The sequence below is a fragment of the Electrona antarctica genome (genome assembly GCF_951216825.1).
Source record: "Electrona antarctica genome assembly, chromosome: 3".
In the NCBI taxonomy this organism is placed as follows: Eukaryota; Metazoa; Chordata; class Actinopteri; order Myctophiformes; family Myctophidae; genus Electrona; species Electrona antarctica.
This window is the reverse complement of record NC_136808.1, coordinates 47,894,086-47,909,417: the sequence shown is the minus strand read 5'-3', so window position 1 is coordinate 47,909,417 and position 15,332 is coordinate 47,894,086. Positions and strand designations below refer to the sequence as shown.

General features: G+C 43.5%; 2 protein-coding genes across 2 annotated transcripts in view; both read left to right on the top strand.

The window, feature by feature from the left end:
* Positions 1-322, top strand: part of tmc3 (transmembrane channel like 3) — a gene marked incomplete at both ends in the record, with an annotated part of 55,963 nt that extends 55,641 nt beyond the window's left edge. Inside the window, one exon of the mRNA XM_079496382.1 lies at positions 185-322. Within this exon, the coding sequence (XP_079352508.1) occupies positions 185-322 (138 nt within the window). The remainder of the gene's footprint in view (positions 1-184) is intronic.
* A 4,016-nt stretch (positions 323-4,338) lies between these two features.
* stard5 (StAR related lipid transfer domain containing 5) lies at positions 4,339-11,805 on the top strand (the record flags this gene model as incomplete). The annotated part of the gene is made up of 6 exons (XM_079496381.1): positions 4,339-4,849; positions 4,989-5,038; positions 6,657-6,789; positions 7,180-7,297; positions 9,045-9,138; positions 11,658-11,805. The coding sequence occupies exons 1-6, from the start codon at positions 4,760-4,762 to the stop codon at positions 11,803-11,805; spliced, it is 633 nt and encodes a 210-aa protein (XP_079352507.1). The 5' UTR covers positions 4,339-4,759.
* Positions 11,806-15,332: the final 3,527 nt, after the last annotated feature.

The window sequence follows — 15,332 nt, the reverse complement described above, 5'->3', positions numbered from 1 at the left end:
TCTTCTACTTTTGGTACTTTAAGTACATTTTGATACCAATACTTTTGTACTTTTTTACTCAAGTACATTTTTAATTTGGGACTTTTTTTTAATACTTGTAACAGAGTATTTCTACATTGCAGTATTGATACTTTTACTTAATTAAGTAAAAGAAATTGAGTAAATTTTTCCACCTCCACTGCAGGTCATCCACAACAAGGAGCGCTACCTCAGGTCGGACGCTACTCGGCAGCAGGTCAAGCTGACCAAGAAGAAGAGCAGCAAGGCCAGCATGGACCTCCCCAACAACGTGCCCAGCGACCTGGTCTGCTCCAATGTGTAATCATCATCATTTTTGCGACCGCGGTCGAGATCATGGATTTCACAATGCCACGCCAGACTTCCCGGTCCTTCATTGCCATCCCCAGTTCCTGCCTACTGATGCATGTGTCCCTAGCGATGACATCAGGGAACGACAGTTTTCCACCTCTGGTCTGCTTTGGGGCAGGACTCCAGAGAAGAAGGGAAGATATAACCTCATTGTCAGCTCTGTAGCAGTGGCCGGCAAACTGTGTTCTTCTGGATCGGACTAGTGAAGAAACACGGGGAAGGTTGCCGTATATTAGAGAAGTCGATGGGTGGCTCATTAGAAGGCGGGTGTAAGTGCCATCCAGCCGTTTCTCAATTTTCTTTGAAAGTGTCCATGTCTCGGAGCCATAGAGTAGAATCGGCTCGACGGTCGTCCTAGATATTTTTACTTTGAACCTCTTACTAAGCTGGGATGATCAGATCTTATGCTGCATGCATATGACATTACAGGCTGACCAGGCCATACCCTTCCTAGTTTGAAAGTCCAATGTGTAATAATTATTAAAGTGCCCAAAACTCCTAAGTACTAAAAGGCACTACTGGTTGCCGACAGCCAGGTGGAAGCTCAGACGACTGATGTCCCAAACATGACCGTTGAGCTGATTAATCATTTATTCTCTGCAGCATACATAAAATAATACAATAAATAAACACGAACGAATGACAAGCATCCCTCCTGAACACAGTGGTTCGCCTCTGCCGTCTGCCACTGGGCAACACCTGCACCTGATTAGGAACCTGTTTAATTACCTGGGCTGGCCTTGACATTGACCAAGCTGCAGTGACGTCATCGATTATTGGAAATAACATTAGGTCATAATGGCTCTTACAAAAAATAATGCCGTTATCAGTTCTACGATATTAGCACTGGTTCCCAAACTGTGCATGGGTCACGCACCCATTATGTGGGTCGGTCGCGGACCAACTTTTATGGGTCCTACATTTTGTGTTTAATTACTATTTAAAAAATAATAATATAAACCATTTTTCATATTATGTAAAACAAAAAGTCTCTAAAGAATTCCATAAAAAAGAAAATCCATTAATTAGAGGGAAAGAAACACTGTTTAAGAGTAGAAAAATAGCTGATCTACAAGCTCACAACAGGTCGTGTCGCTTGTAGATCAGCTTTTTTCACTATAGTTTGGGGTCTTGGAGAGACATGATGAGACATGATCCTTTGGGTCTCAAGCTAAAAAGTTTAGGAACCTCTGTACAATATAGGACCCGTATTTATCAGACGGTAAACTCGTCAGTTCACAATCACAGATGTCAGGGGACACAGCAAATTCCTCAATTTACAAATGGATTATGGACTCTGATTATTTGTTATTTATGTGTATTGAAAGCACACCGAGTATAAATTGAATGTGTTACATTATAGTCTCCTGAAACTATACCTTGTTTTAGAAAAAGCAATGAATGTAGTTACTTATGGTACATGGCTGATATTTCTGATATATGCTGATAATCATTATTATTGTTGTGATTTAGTTTGACCCCCCTGAGATGAGGTGTGTGCGTGGAACACATGACGACATCAGGCAGTGTCACACGACATATTCTGAAGGTTAATACATAGACACAGAGAATATAATATATACAGTATTCAACAGTGGCCCCATACTGTACATGCCCAGAAGATATGAAACCAAGCACGAGAACAGAATGGACGGGAACAGAACATGTGTCTCGTATCTTTGTGCAACAGACGAGACATCATGAGTCTCTGGTTAATCTCCCAAGAACAGATTCCGAGCTGCGCTACTGAAACTGTCGGCAGGGGCATTCAGAATGTGGAAACTGTACATTGGGAATTAGTGGAATGAAAAGGATCTGCGGCAGCGTCCCACCGGAAGAGGAGGGGCCGGGGGAAGGGGCTGAGGGCCAACTTCCTCATTATGCACATTCTATAGAGCACCCTTGTCCTTGACGTCACCGTCAGTAGAGGGCGCCAGTCCACAGGTTTGTGTACTTTTTATTTGCATTGAAATCCCCATAGGGGGATTTTAGATCTCTTCATATAAGAACCGTGTTTGAAAAATAAACCGATCATCCCAGCCTTTTCACTCATATGGATATGAAGCATCGACTGAAGGTGGAAATGTACAAATATACTCAAAGAGTAACACAATATGCGCTAGAAACGAGTCAAACAACCCATAGACTACATTTCCGGGTAGGCGGGGTGGCTGCAGCTGCCCGTCACACAATAGAAACTGACATGTTAATTATTTTTTTTACAAAGTAGTGGATGGTCATCACCTTATCATGGATATTAACATGCTTACGTAGAGGAGTGTTTCACCACTGGCTCAAGCAGATAACGGTCATAATTCATGACAATTATATGATGTGTAATAAATAATAAAGTAAACCAGTTACAACAGGCTATCATTTTAAAGCTGCCTCTCAAGCACAAGCAAAGTGAATTAATTCCTACCGTGGTTCACTCACGATTTGCCAGATCTACTGCACCCATTCAATGTGCATTAAAATGTACTTTTTAAATATTTAATAGAGGGTATGAGCGTGAATCATCATACCCGGACGTTATGCGACTGACTGTGTGGCAAAATACTACTTTTTGGTCTAGACAGCCCATACATCCAAACAGAAAAGTCCTATCTGATTGACAGCCCATACATCCAAACAGAAAAGTCCTATCTGATTGACAGCCCATACATCAAACAGAAAAGTCTTATCTGATTGACAGCCCATACATCAAACAGAAAAGTCTTATCTGATTGACAGCCCGATACATCCAAACAGAAAAGTCCTATCTGATCGACAGCCCGATACATCCAAACAGAAAAGTCCTATCTGATTGCATTAAACAACATTAAACTCACTTTGTACCTCGATTTGACACTCAATTTGCCACTCACTTTATGCACGCACATAACCTCTATATTTCTCATAGCCCTCCAATCAGTCACACACACACACACACACACACACACACACACACACACACACACACACACACACAGCCCAATGTTTCTCAAAAAGGGGTAAGGTGTTCCCCTAGGGGTGCTCGGAGCTATACTACAGGGGATGAGAGATAATGTATAGAAAATAGAAACATGTATTTTACTATAAATATGTAATGAGGAAACATTAACAAACTTTGTTTACTTTTTTTTAGGTCAATATTTCCCCTGCAAAATGTGGTAGTCTGTCCTTGGATTCAGAAACCAGGGAAAGGGCATAGATAGCATAGATAGGCTACTGAAGTTTCAACAGTTTGAGAACCGCTCACATATACTGTAGCTATACATTTCATGTAGCCTATATTAATGTACTATATGCAATTATCACAGCCGGGAGGCTTTAAGTAACTCTAGAATTGGTTTCCTCAATCAAGAGTTTTGATTTACAAAATGTGTACCAAATGTATGTGGCCTATGAATGAACTCACGCACGCACACACACACACAGCATGAGGACATTAGGAACTGAGGGAACGTATTGGTGCTATAGAGGACATCATTTGCAGTCCTTCGTAGGAAGGAAGTCAACAATAAATGACCATATATCATTTTAATCACAGCATTCTGTGTGCACTGTATACTCCAATAATTATGTAAACAAAAGCGTGTTGATAAATTCCAATATTCACCAGCTGTCTTCAGTCTGTCTGTGTTGTGTCCCATGTTGATTCTCATCATCACCTCAGCTGCTGTTCTTCATTCAGAATGAGTTCATTCCTGACTCAGACATTTGGTACTGCCTACTGAGCTCCGTAGGGTAGGCTACTACTAAATAATCCTCCGTCCATGCAGTACTGTACTGAGCTCCATACTACTAAATCATGAAAGAATCCTTCACAAACTCTTCAACATCCTTAGGTTGTGGACTGTGGCCAAAACGTGTCAATTGAACTACACATCCCAGCAGCCTTTGCGTCAAACATACGAGGCTGACGAGGACGAGGAAGAGGCAGCGCAGCCAGTTTTCCATTTTTCTTTAAATTCCAGCAGGGGTATATACTGACTGTAACTGTAAAATAAATAATAATAATATGGCTCATATTTCAGTCGCTGGAGCGAGATATATATTTTTCCCCGAGAGCTATAGCTGAGAATGTCGCGGCTATTTTAATAGTGTATACTAAGTGTTTAATTGTCTTGCATTAGAGAGCAGCTAGCTTATTGCAAATGTATGATGCAGAGACGAGTGCATTATTCCACGTCAAGTTCATTCATTCCAGCTAGCTGTGTTAGCTAGTGGAGGGACAGACAGACAGGCTCACCTTGCCTTTCCACAGCTGGATTCCTGCTATAGGGTTATTATTGTTGCTTCGCTAAAACTCGTTATTTTTCTACAAGAGGAGGCATCAGGCATCCTTCGATCTTTATACATTCTCCGTTTACATCTGATCTGTGAAGTGTAATCAAAACTGATCATCATGCATTTTGAGGAGAAAGCCAGCGCAGTGGCTGACTGTCTGCAGAGCTACAGAAAAGACGATTCCGGCTGGAAAGTATGCAAGATAAAGGTAAATTAACGATTGCTGGCTATTATTTTTATTCGTGATCTTTTCTAGCCACGAAGTCTCTTCTTGTATAGCAGGCTATTAGCCTATAGGCCTAACTATAATTGTTCATTTGTGTCTGATGTTTTCTTTTCTTTTCTAGAACGATGTCACAGTGTCCTGGCGTCCCTCCACTGAGTTCCCTGGCAATGTGTATGTGAGAATAATGTGTTTCCCCTCCTGAGCTCCTCCATTTTCATAAATGTACTCAAGTTGTAGTTACTGAAGTCCTCCTGTCCCACACATGTTTGTATAATAGTCGACATTTCAGGAAAGCGTTGCTGTTGTTTGTGTAGTGGGTGTGTGAGTGTGTGTGTGTGTGTGTGTGTGTGTGTGTGGTGTCTGTGGACACACTGTACTTGTGTCAACAGTGACCTCAGGTTTACTAAATTGCTGCTTTGAGTAGTGAGCACCGCCCCTTCCCTTAACCCATTTAGACTTGAGGCCAATTCAATGTCTTCTACTGTTTTCTGAAGAAAAAAAAAGTCAGCAAATGCTCAAAACCTTTCATGTCAAAGTACCCCCAAAATGTATTTAGCCGCCGACCCCCATCTCAAAATATTTTGTTCCGGGGGAACCCCCAGAAGCAAAGATTTGAGTTAGTATAATTATTCACTTTAATATATTCTAATTAATGTGAACATATTTTAAAGACTTTTTCAAAAGGCTGGTGGAAACCGCCAGGTTCCCAGTTCGATCCTGGGCTCCCCCAGAGTTAGTGTCAAAGTGTCCTTCAGCAAGACTCCCCCAGAGACGAGTTAGTCTCAAGTGTCCTTGAGGAAGACTCCCCCAGAGACGAGTTAGTCTCAAGTGTCCTTGAGGAAGACTCCCCCAGAGACGAGTTAGTGTCAAAGCGTCCTTCAGCAAGACTCCCCCAGAGATGAGTTAGTCTCAAGTGTCCTTGAGGAAGACTCCCCCAGAGACGAGTTAGTCTCAAGTGTCCTTGAGGAAGACTCCCCCAGAGACGAGTTAGTGTCAAGTGTCCTTGAGGAAGACTCCCCCAGAGACGAGTTAGTGTCAAAGTGTCCTTCAGGAAGACTTCCCCCAGAGACGAGTTAGTCTCAAGTGTCCTTGAGGAAGACTCCCCCAGAGACGAGTTAGTGTCAAAGTGTCCTTCAGCAAGACTCCCCCAGAGACGAGTTAGTGTCAAAGTGTCCTTCAGCAAGACTCCCCCAGAGACGAGTTAGTCTCAAGTGTCCTTGAGGAAGACTCCCCCAGAGACGAGTTAGTCTCAAGTGTCCTTGAGGAAGACTTCCCCCAGAGCTCAAATCGGTGAACCAATATTATTCAGCGTTTGCTCCATGCACGCCTGCCCCTCCAGACCAGGAAGCATGCTGGCTGGGCCAGGCTAGTGTCCCAAGTGTCCTTGAGCAAGACTCTGAACCCCTAAATTGCTCCCGATGTGCAGGTTGGTGCCTTGCACGGTTTCCAGTGTGTGTGTGTGTGTGTGTGTGTGTGTGTGTGTGTGTGTGTGTGTGTGTGTGTGTGTGTGTGTGTGTGTGTGTGTGTGTGTGTGTGTGTGTGTGTGTGTGTGTGTGTGTGTGTGTGTGTGTGTGTGTGTGTGTGTGTGTGTGTGTGTGTGTGTGTGTGTGTGTGTGTAATGCCCAATCTATGTAAATCACTTTGGGTAAAATCACTATAGTAAATGCACCATTTACAATGTCTCTCATCTTGTAGATATAAAGGAGAAGGGGTGATCATGTCATCTGTCTCTCATCTTGTAGATATAAAGGAGAAGGGGTGATCATGTCATCTGTCTCTCATCTTGTAGATATAAAGGAGAAGGGGTGATCAGTGGAAGTCCGGACATGGTGTGGGAGTGCCTGAAGCCGGTGCCCGCAGGACTGAGGGTGAAGTGGGACAACAACGTCAAGCGGTTCGAACTCCTGGAACAAGTTACAGAGGTTTGTGTTTGAATCGTCGTTCTTCTGTGTGATAATAATGAGCAGTTGAGACGAAGAACCATCATTTAGTCCATAATTTAGTCTGTCCCGTCTCCGAAGCCCTTATCCATAATTTATACATTTTGGACAAAATGTAATAATTATTATGGACTAAAGGCATATTCATACTTGGTCACCGACCAATCTTTACAAATTTGTTTAACTTGTTAACTCACACATGGTATTCATCATGCAGACAGTACTTCCGTGCATCTCTTTATTTTAAAACAATATATTTTTTTCCCACCACACATAAAACACCATTGTTTCGATAGCGATTGCATAATGTCGTGACGTCGATCGAGGCTTAAACTAACTAACCACACGACTTGTCTCCGTATCTTTCCACAGGACATCTCCGTTTGCCGAACTGTCACGCCCTCGGCGGCCATGGGCATCATTGCTCCGCGAGACTTTGTCGACGTTATTTTAATCAAGCGATACGAAGATGGCACCATTGCATCAAACGGTGCGTACGTGATGATGAATGACGCTGGCCCTTTTGCCTTAACCTTTTACTCTTTGTCCCACTTTACAAATAATACAGGAGAGCATGTGTTCCCTGGCTTCACTGCTTCACTGCTTCACTGCAGCAGCAGGGGTCTGTTTTCATATTTAGAATGCTGTCAGTGCACTTTAACTCTTTGCAGTTGCCTTCTTCTGCACCAACACAGGCACAAACTATCAATCAGTGTTGATTTGATGTAGTTTCAGTCATAGATAGTCCATCCATCCATCCATCTTCAACCGCTTATCCGTAGTCGGGTCGCGGGGTCAACAGCGTGTTCCAGACTTCCCTCTCCAGAGCAACATTAGTGACTTCCTCCTGGGGTCTTTTGATTAAAATTTTATTTCAGTTTCATTCACAAAATGTATTTTGGCGGGCCTTGATGGCGTCGTAATGCCTGATTTTACACTCTGTTGCATGCAGAAATTTGCCACCCGAGCGCATTTTAGTGGCTATATCTTGCGCCACCCCTTATCCCTAAACTTACTTTTTTTACTATTTTAAAGTAAAACAATAAAAGTAAGAACAGTTCAAATAGCCAATCTACAAGCTCAGAGTCACAACGTGACTGTTTAAAATGTAAAAAAGGTAGGAATGCACCGGGATACGAGATGGTGTTAGTGAAATCAAATGCGGGTCAGTCTTAACATGCCACGCCTGCACAGGGCTGCCTGCCTGTGGGCAGGGCTGGCTGGGGGCAGGGCAGGGCAGGCTGCCTGCATGTGATTGTTCTGAACTCCAACCTTAATTTTATAATGCTGACTGAGAGCGAGAGGCATCCTGTGTTTATTCCAAACCGCTTGAAACCATTTAGTTTTCCTCCTACTGTACTGTGTGCTGCTGACTGTGAAGCATTGTGTGTGTAGTGTGTACACAGTTAACCGTCATGGTTACTTAGATCATCGTGGCTACATGGTTGGTTACTTGTTATACAGCGGAGGAGTAATTTCAGAAAGAAATACGGGGGTGGCGAAATAGCTGATCTACAAGCTCTCAGTGCATTGCCAAGCGATGCGTTGAGAGCTTATAGATCAACTATTTTTGCTATTTGTTTGGGGGGGGGGGGGGTTCTTTTTTGAAAATGTTCGCCTATATTAATGACATTCACAAAACAGGGATACATTAATGGTGGCATACAGTACAAGGCTTTTTTGTTATATTAGTTTTTATTAAGATTTTTTATAGACATGAGAAACAAGACATACATAACAAATACACCAGCCTGGGCAAAAAGAAACGAGTGGCAGACCTATCGTGATGACTGATGAGATAGCATGCAGTAAAAGGCTTATCTGAATTATAACACGCGATGAAATCAGATTAATCAGCAAAAAAAAAACAATTCAGTGCTGGGGACAATATAATGCATAAAATAACTGAATTTGAGGTTAAATGTGAAGACTAGGGTGTGATGGCCCAAATGCCGCCCCCTGTAACAGTTCTGTAGCCCTGCCTGAACATAGGGAGTCTACCAACGCGCCTCAAGCCTGGAGCGGCAGATCCGGTGCTTCACAGGTACAAGGACATAAGTTACAGAAGGAGGAGGAGAGGACACTGGAGCAGCACGGACATTTAGAGCCTTTTATTAGGTGCTAAGTATACAGAACGACTAACGTTTCGACCTTGCGGTCTTCATCAGAGTCAGTTCTGTAGCCCCTTGTCTGTGTCTCATATTGACGGCACCCATTCTCCTCTCCCACTCCCACAGCCACCAACGTGAGTCACCCCAGCTGCCCGCCCCAGTCAGGCTACGTGCGGGGCCTGAACCACCCGTGCGGCTGCATCTGCGTCCCCATCTCAGGGTGAGCACGTTGTTGTTGGCGTGATTCGGTCAGCATTCTATAGGTCGGTCAGAAAACAAAGAAGTAGTGATGCACCGAATATTCGGCCGCAGAAAATATTCTTCAGAAAATGGCTAAAAATGCATATTCGGACTATTCGGTTTTGGCCTGAATAGGCAGAAAATATATCACCGAATAGTGTATGCAATTAATGCATTCAAAAGAGCTGAATAAAGGTTTTATGGACACATAATAGTGATTATTACTTAAGTTAAGTCTTGCCATAACCATTTATTTTGTCATAAATCAGGTAGCTTTAAGGTACGGCCATGACAGCAATGGTAGGAAAAATGATATCTAATATTAATCATATTCGGATATTCGGTTTCGGCCAAGAATTTCCCTTTTGGTGCATCCCTACAAAGAAGTCAGTGTGTTGTTTGTTTGCGTGAGATATTGCTCGCCCACCTATAGCTAAATTAGTCTTTATGTCTCCCTTTGCACGGGTCGGGGACATTATTATGTAATTGTACAGAAATGTTGTGTTTCTCGGATTGAAGCGCAGAGACGGTAGTTGATCACAAGGGGGCAGCATTGGGCTAGATCAGGTGTGGACAGCATTTATTTCCAGCAGGCCATAGTTTACTGACTTTGATAAGTGACATTGTACATTTAAATTGAAATTTGAAACATGTAGTGCTTAATTGTTAATACCGCATTCATTTGGTAGACATGCCAGACTACTTTACAATAAGGTCCTTGCTTTTCACATTTATTGTTTTTCTTTACAGCTGTACTGTACTATATGACTGTTGTGTGAGGTTATAATGAAAAGATGACCCACATAATACAATCCAGGTCATTGAATGCCGTATCAACTTTTAAATGAGCCTACAGTATTTATACAGCATCTTGTCTGATATGCACCACTCCATAGGTCACTCACTGATAAAACACATTGTCGACAAATGTACACTCGGTAAAAAAAAAAGAGAAAAAAAAGCACTACTTCTATGCCATTCCTTCAAGCCCTGTTATCAGGTGGGAAGGCGGGAGGGGAGTGGGGGAGGTGGGCGGAGGCGGGTGTGTGATGGATATGTATTTGTCCATGAGAGAGTTCATGCGTCTGTGAGCGTATAGGCCTGCGGTATCTTCCGGAATGAATGCCAGTTCACGTTGTCTCAAAGGTCTGCGGTCTCATTGCGATAGCTGTGGAGACATCCTTGATCATGGCCCCAGCATTACGGCCAAGTTACACCAGGCTTTTCTCGCGCGTTTACCCTAAACACGTGCGTTTTTTAAAATAGGACTGGGCCTAAATGAAACGCACTCGCGGGGGTAAACGCGCGTGTTTTGTGCGCGAAAAGCCTGGTGTAGCTTGGCCGTTAGTCCTACAACTACAACCTATCTCAAACCCTCACCCTAAACCTAACCTCCCACTGGGCAGCACACCTAAACCTAACCTTAACCCATGTCTAACCAATGACTAGTCTAAACTAAGTATGCACCCCGCAGGAGGTGGGGGTGAGGGCAGGGCAGCCACCTCTTCAGACTCCACCATGGCCCGTAGCACTAGCCCCTTAGATAGCACTTTATGTAGACTTAGATAGTATTTTAAATATAGCACTTTATGTAGACTTACAGTAGATAGTATTTTAAACAGACTTATAGCATGTTACGTAGACAGCACTAGAATTGCATTTTATGTAGTCATAGCATTTTATTGTACACATGTATAATATATAGTATAGTATATATAGTTTACATAGATACTCCACTGTTACGTTCTTGGCTTACGCATGTTTCATGATGGCTACTTTTTATATATGTGATGTATGCCATGGTTTTTGTTATTGCTATCGCTCTGGATTAAGAGCGTCTGCTAAATGCCTAAATTGTAAATTGCAGGGGAGCTTTCTTTCTGCGCTGTTTCTTCTGGAGGAAAAATTGCCAATGGGGGGGGGGGGGGGATTAAATCCAGGTTAGTTTTTAGAGCGAGGGAATACAGTGATTTATTCTTCCTCTTTGTCCATTTTGGCTCAACAGCAATGTCCCTTGCAGGGCACTGACTCGTTCCAAGGTGGTATTCAACTTACGATTTATCTCTGTGATCGCCACAGACTGAGCTCGCCCTGCCCTGCCCTGCCCTGCCCTGCCCTGCCCTGCCCTGCCCTGCCCTGCCCTGCCCAATCAGCATGACGGGCAACTTTGGGGCTCCATGAAGCGCCGCTGCCTTTCCAATTCTTCGATACACAAGGGAGATGCCCACGCCAAAACAAACATCCCATCTGGGCACACGGGCTCCCTGGACGCCAATTTCCTTGTCGAAAAGATTTTGTGGATTGCGTTGAGAGACCAGCTCACTAATTCCATGTTTAGAATTTCGAAGTTTCGAAGAGACAGTGTAGAGAGAGAGGCAGGGACGGGAAGGCACACACGAGGAGAGAGAACAGAAAAGTGACCGCCTCCGTTGAGTAGCAAGCATGACACAAAACGAACACTAACCCACAGTTTTTTTTTTCTCTTCTCTTCTCTCCCAGAGAGCCCAACAGAACACAGGTGTACAGTTTCTTCCAGACCGACCTCGGAGGTTTCCTTCCTCGCTCGGTGGTCGACTCCTTCTTCCCTTCCAGCATGGCCGAGTTTTACTGCAACCTGGGCAAGGCCGTCAAGTCCTTAAAGTCCTAGTGTGGGGGGGGGGGGGGGGGGGGGGGCTGGTGGGCTGGATGTGGAAGGAGGACCAGTCAGTCAGTCAGTCACTCGTTAAGAGTTTTAGACCAATGCAAGGCGTTCCGTTCCATTTTAATTCGGCCCTAAAAATACTTATAGAGAGATGACTTCCGCACACACGGTATAGGTTTGGAGCAGGTGCGATGATGACGAGGCATATACAATGTGGAAAGGCCCTAAAAATACAACAGCAAGGATTGGAGGATGTTGATGGTGGCGGTATGACATGGAGCAGTGGTTCTCAACCTGTGGGTCGGGACCCCCACATGCTTTTTGGGATGGGGGGGGGGGGGGGGTCACCAGATGACAGTGAAGTGACAATTCAAGGACTTTTAAGACCGCTTTAATACCTAAAAAAAGGACCATTACTGTCTAAAAAATAATCAACAAAATATACTATAAAACCTGGTCAAATATTGGCCAAATTGTCAAATAATATAGGAGGCAAACATTTTGAAAATAGCCGATCTACAAGCTCACAACGCCTTGGAGATCGGCTATTTTCACAATATATTATGTATCTGTGGAACCAAGTCAAACTAAATGTAATGCCTCAACTCCTATACAATTCCAAGTGCTTGTCAGGGTGCGGGGGTCCCTAGTTCAAATATGATTGTTTAGGGGGGTCCCCAGGTCAAATATGATTAATTTGGGGGGTCCCCACTTTAAATATGATTACTTTGGGGGATCATGGCCTGAAAAGGTTGAGAACCACTGATATAGAGCACCGAAATCTGACGTAATTGTCACGTCCGTAATTAATTAATTACCTGTTATAATAGTTTTGGTTAACAATAGTTTTGGTTAACTATTATAACCGCGTCCTACCTGGGTCCTACCTCATCCTTAATTCCTATATATTCTTGTTATATTGCGTCAACTAAGACCTGTGTTCCAAAAATAAACAAATGATCCCAGGCGGTTTCACTCATATGGATATGAAGCATCAACTAACGGCGAGAAGATTCTAACGATATACTGCCGCCGAATTAGTACAACTTTCGACCAGAAACGGACTATGAAGTATGAGTGACTGACTGTCGTAAACGATACAGAGACACTTCCCCCAACAATATCGCCGGAACAGTGTGTTTATTTTTGGACCACGATGCCCATATGAGACGATTCTAAGATGACCCAATGTTATTCTCCATGGAGAAATTACTTCCGCGACCCCCAGGGATGAGGACTTTGGTACTCAATGAACGGCCTGAGGGAGAGAGGGAGGGACTAGGCTACTTAAGATATAATACACTTGAATATAATACAAAGAGCAACCCGTAGTACACAGTACTCACTGAACGCTCATAGTAAATGCCATCACGAACCTAAGTCGACGAACAACTGAGTAAACGGTCATGTACTGTAAGTAAAGCAATGACATGCTACTTAACACAAAGCTAGGTCGCGGGTTAAACGTCAAATTTAGCACAATAGCATCTCTGTATAAACAACATCCTTAGCATACATACGTGGTTAAGCAGACTAGATATGTCTTATAAATAACACAGTGTACATAATAAGAAGTAACCATCATAACAGTATATCCGCATAGTATACCTGCACAGTAGCATCTATGAACACTAGGGGGCGTACGTTAGTCCGGCACACCAATAGTCGGACATGTGTTGCCGGTTAAGACTCAACGCGTGGCTTCCGCCTGCCGTCATGGTTAGTAATGTGGGATTATTGGGACGTCTTGACTAACGCTGCGCACCCTCTATCAACAATGGGCAACAGGAGTGATAGACTAGACCAGGGGTTCTCAACGTTTTTGGCTCGGGGACCCCCGGAAATGCTTTGGCAATGTCTCGGGACCCCCGCTCCGCCCCCTCCCGACCCCCAATATAAATTGACTGCTACAATAACCTTAATAATAGAGACAATACACCATAAATAAATACTGAAACCAGATATAATCAATCAAAACGGTTTAGCCATCATTAGCCAACCCACAGAATAATACGGGGATCGTCGGTAGTTCAGTATCTCATCCAACTGTACCTACTGTACCAATCAATAGTCTGATTAAACGTCACAATGTCCCATGATTCAGTGCATTGACAGCATTGACCGAATGGGGTGGTTTTCACATATAATGGGGAGTGACATTACAGTCAGCTGACTGTAAAGGAGGGGTGGGGGGAGCCAGGGACGGTGGTTGGATCAAAATGGCCTTAACTTGTTGACTAAGATGCATTCTGTAAAAAGCTCTTCCTCAAAATGACCCCCCCCCCCCTGCACGCACGTACACTCACACATGCAAAATAGCACTTTAAAAGCATTGTATTCCTGTGTTACTACGTACAGAGAACAGCAAAACACTTCACTTATGTCGTCGTCATTGCAAATCAAACGTACACGTGACGTATCGCACCCACAAGAAGAGTGAGGTCTCGCATTCACCAAACCTCACTAAAAAGCAAGAACACATACAGTTAAAACATGTAATTCCCCCAGCAGTAAGGGGAGCATACTTCCTCCCAGCGAAGTAGAGTGAAATATATATATTTTGTAAGTGTTTTAAAGTAATATCTGGAATTATTTCCCTTTTGTACTGTAACTATATGTAAGTCCACTAACTTCATTCTTCCTTGACTGTGTAAAACATGCATGGTGCATGGATCGCATACCGACTCCACAAAATGGAATCACATTTACAAAAAGACGGGACAGTGACTCGTTCTCTAATAGGTTCTCCTCTAAATTATATTCGTTATCTTTTAACCAAAAGATAATTGGTTTGTCGGTGTTGTTAAGTGCAGAAAACAATCAAACATGTATACATACATGTCACAGTTAAGGATTCAAAATCCAGTCGGATTGAAACATGGGGCACTCGCTCGGTTTCACCGACGGAGGCGCGGCGTCTGAAGGTGACTTGATGAGCCGCGACAGGTTCTATTAAACTATACAGAGACGGTGTATTGAGGTGATTATAAGTACAACAACGACACACAGCCAACAGAAGAAATCATTTGTAGCTGTAGAAAAGACAATTGCCAGGTAATTTTCTGGCAAAGGGCTCATCATAGCTAAGCAATTAAATAAGACTAGATATGGAACCGTGGAAAGAATATTGCAACATATGATATAACTTGTGATGACTAAAAGCAATTTATTTATTTACCACATGATTTTATTCAAGCAGTGCCAGTCTGTCACCAGCACCACCCACACATCACCACCATAACACCATTCAGCCTACTGATATGTTGACATCTATGGTGGCAACAACGTGCTTATACAGAAAATGATGCTGAATCTATGGAAGAGAAGGGCACTTATTTCCTATCTTATTCATCACCACTGGTGGAGCGGTCGCGGGGGCACCAGCTCCACCAGAGAGCTCCAGACTTACTCTGGAGAGGGAAGTCTGGAGCTCTCTGGTGGAGCTGTTGCCCCTGTGACCCGACTACAGATAAGCAGTTGAAGATGGCTAGATGGATGGATTCATCACCAGCAGCCCAACTTATTTTTTTCTT